Source organism: Syngnathoides biaculeatus, chromosome 18, assembly GCF_019802595.1.
Source record: "Syngnathoides biaculeatus isolate LvHL_M chromosome 18, ASM1980259v1, whole genome shotgun sequence".
NCBI classification, from domain to species: domain Eukaryota; kingdom Metazoa; phylum Chordata; class Actinopteri; order Syngnathiformes; family Syngnathidae; genus Syngnathoides; species Syngnathoides biaculeatus.
In genome coordinates, this window is record NC_084657.1 from 11594131 (window position 1) to 11596830 (window position 2700).

The 2700-nt window shown below is 42.7% G+C and overlaps 1 protein-coding gene across 1 annotated transcript in view; it reads right to left on the bottom strand.

Moving 5' to 3' along the window:
* Positions 1–440, bottom strand: part of doc2b (double C2-like domains, beta) — a 63583-nt gene extending 63143 nt beyond the window's left edge. Inside the window, exon 1 of the mRNA XM_061804421.1 lies at positions 83–440. Within this exon, the coding sequence (XP_061660405.1) occupies positions 83–383 (301 nt within the window). The 5' untranslated portion in view covers positions 384–440. The remainder of the gene's footprint in view (positions 1–82) is intronic.
* Positions 441–2700: the final 2260 nt, after the last annotated feature.

Sequence of the window (2700 nt, forward strand, 5' to 3'; positions counted from 1 at the left end):
ACAGACAAAAAAAAAAAAAAAAAAAAAGCCGCTCAGAGATGCCTGGCAACCTGTGGAAAATGAACACGAGCGCATCACTTACTGGAGTCATCCGAGTCGTACGCCTCCACGTCGGGCTCGTCGTCTCTCCTGGAAGCCGAGGCTGCGGCGAACGCCCGGTCCGGGCTGTCCTCACTTTCTGAGGCGGCGGCGGTGGCACCGCTGGCGGCGGCCGGAGTAGCGGGAAGGGCGGCGCACGGGGCCCTTGCGGGCGGCAGGCCCCGGGGGTAGCGGGGGAAGTAGTCTGAGATCTGCTTAATGGGCTGGATGGGTCCGGGACACACGTCAATGGCCATGTGCTCCTGGATGCTGATGGTGGGTTTCTCCCCTTTACGTTGTGTCATGCATGCGGTCCAAGCCAGGAGCCTTCTCCCAAACGCAGAGGAGAGAGAAAAGAAAGAAGCAAAAAAAAAAAAAAAAAAAAAAAACCAAAAAGAAGAGGAAGAAAAAAAAAGAATCCACTCAGGTGGACCCTCGCGATAGCGCCTCAGATCCCCACCGTGCACCTTCCGCGCTGTCTGACTATCCGCCTCCCCCCCCCCCCGCCCCCACCCCGCGCTCCACCCACGGCTGGCTAAACTGCACCAGAACGGAGGCAGGAGCGTGTGAGGGTGCGCGCCGACGAGGGGAGAGCAAAGGGATTAGGCGGGGAGTGACGGAGGGGAATCAGCTGATGTCGCTGCCTAGCAACGGGCCGGTAAACAGGAACCGTCGCGTCACAGCGCTTAATTCCGACGTTAGCCCCGCTCCATCTGGACATCGCGTCTGGCTACCTCTTTTGCCTCCAACGTTAAACGGCTCCTTCTGCCGAACACGGTCGGAACATCTACACAGAGTTATTTAGGGTCACCTGTGGAGGAAATTACAGTCAGGCATTTAAGGTCAAACTACTGCAAGGGATTTACGGGCCCCTGAAGTTCTTTAGACCCATTTAAGGATGCAATTAATCACAAGTGCATTTGTTTATGGTCACCTGCGGGTGAAGCGACCATGAGCGATTGACGTGCAGCGAATATTTAGTCACTGGTGCACGCGGTTATTGCAAGAGTGATTGATTGGCTTAAATTACAAATAAAACGGTGCCATATACTTGATTTAAGGTCAGATGGCTATGAGACTGCCATGAGTGATTTAGGGTCACTTGTGAATCGATTTTGGTTGCTTTAGAGGTACATGCGGTTGTTTTCCTTTACTTGTGAACAAAATGATGGCAAAACTGGTTGGTTCGGTGTTGGTTGTTAAAGTTGTGGCAAAAGTCGATTTCGGTGAAGCTCAAAGGCCAAGAAAGGGAAAAAGGGCTCGTTTGTGAATTGTGTTGAAAGGCTTAACGGTGCCTCCTGGTGGTCAAAACGGGAAAAACAATATACCGTATCATAAAAAAAATTACTCATACTTCCCCCCCCCCCCAGGAAATTAAATATTTTGAATTCCACCCATTAGTTTTCCGACCGGCTTATCCTCACAAGGGTCACAGGGAGTGCTGGAGCCTATCCCAGCTGTCAACGGGCAGGAGGTGGGTGGGGTACACCCTGAACTGGTCGTCAGCCAATCGCAGTGCACATAGAGACAGACAACCACATTTACAATCACACCTAGGGGCAATTTAGTGAGTCCAATTAATATTGCACGTTTTTGAGATGTGGGAGGAAACCACGCAGGCACAAGGAGAACATGCCGGGATTTAAACCGCGGTCCTCAGAACTGTGAGGCCAACGGTCTAACCAGTTGCTAACCATTCTGCTTGTTTTATTTTTTTTTAACTTAATTTGTTAAAATAAATTGACAGTAAAAATTATGTAAAAGTGATTAAATATAAAAATAACTCCAAATAATTAGAACCAATTACTTAATTCGATTACTGTACTTTAATACATTTAAAGTAAAACAAAAAAATTAAATACCCACAAATTTTTAGATGATCACATTATGAAATTAATATAAAACTAATTAAAAATAACATAACTTGAGTTCATTTTTAAAAAGTCACAATATTAATAAATTTTTAATGAGTAACTAAAAATAACAACTCAGGTAATAAAATGACATTTTAAAAAGATCAACTAAAAACAAAAGAGTGGTTATTACTGTATGAAGTATTTAAATATAATTAACTTAAAATAATGTAATGAGATTTTTCAAGTCAATTAATATTTCTAAATGATTTCTTTTATTTCAATGAATTTAATTAAGCTTTTAAAAAACAAGAAAATCTAAACTATTTAATGGTTTGAGATGGCATCACTAATAAAAAAATCCAATTGAATTGATGTGAAATATAAATTAAGTTCCATGGAATCCACACACGTTGTGTTTTCATGCATTTCTCACATCATCACGATTTTGTGTTCAAGACCATTTTCCTTTATATTCAATTGCAATGTTTCCACAAGATTTTTATCATTTTCCAAATGAAAGGCCCCTCCCCCATCTAAAGTTGAGTCAGTCAATGAATGCCCAGGGCCACTATTTGCGCCAAAATTATAATTTAATAAATGAAAAAAAAAAAGTTTTATTGTCTGATGCTGTCTTGCAGGGTTGAGTGGGAATAAAGTACATTCAACAAGTACATTAAATATAAGTCAAAAAGAAATGTGGAAAAAGGCAGATTTCAGCAGGTCACCAAAACCAAAAAGTGACAAATGATAAAATGTTTACGATAAA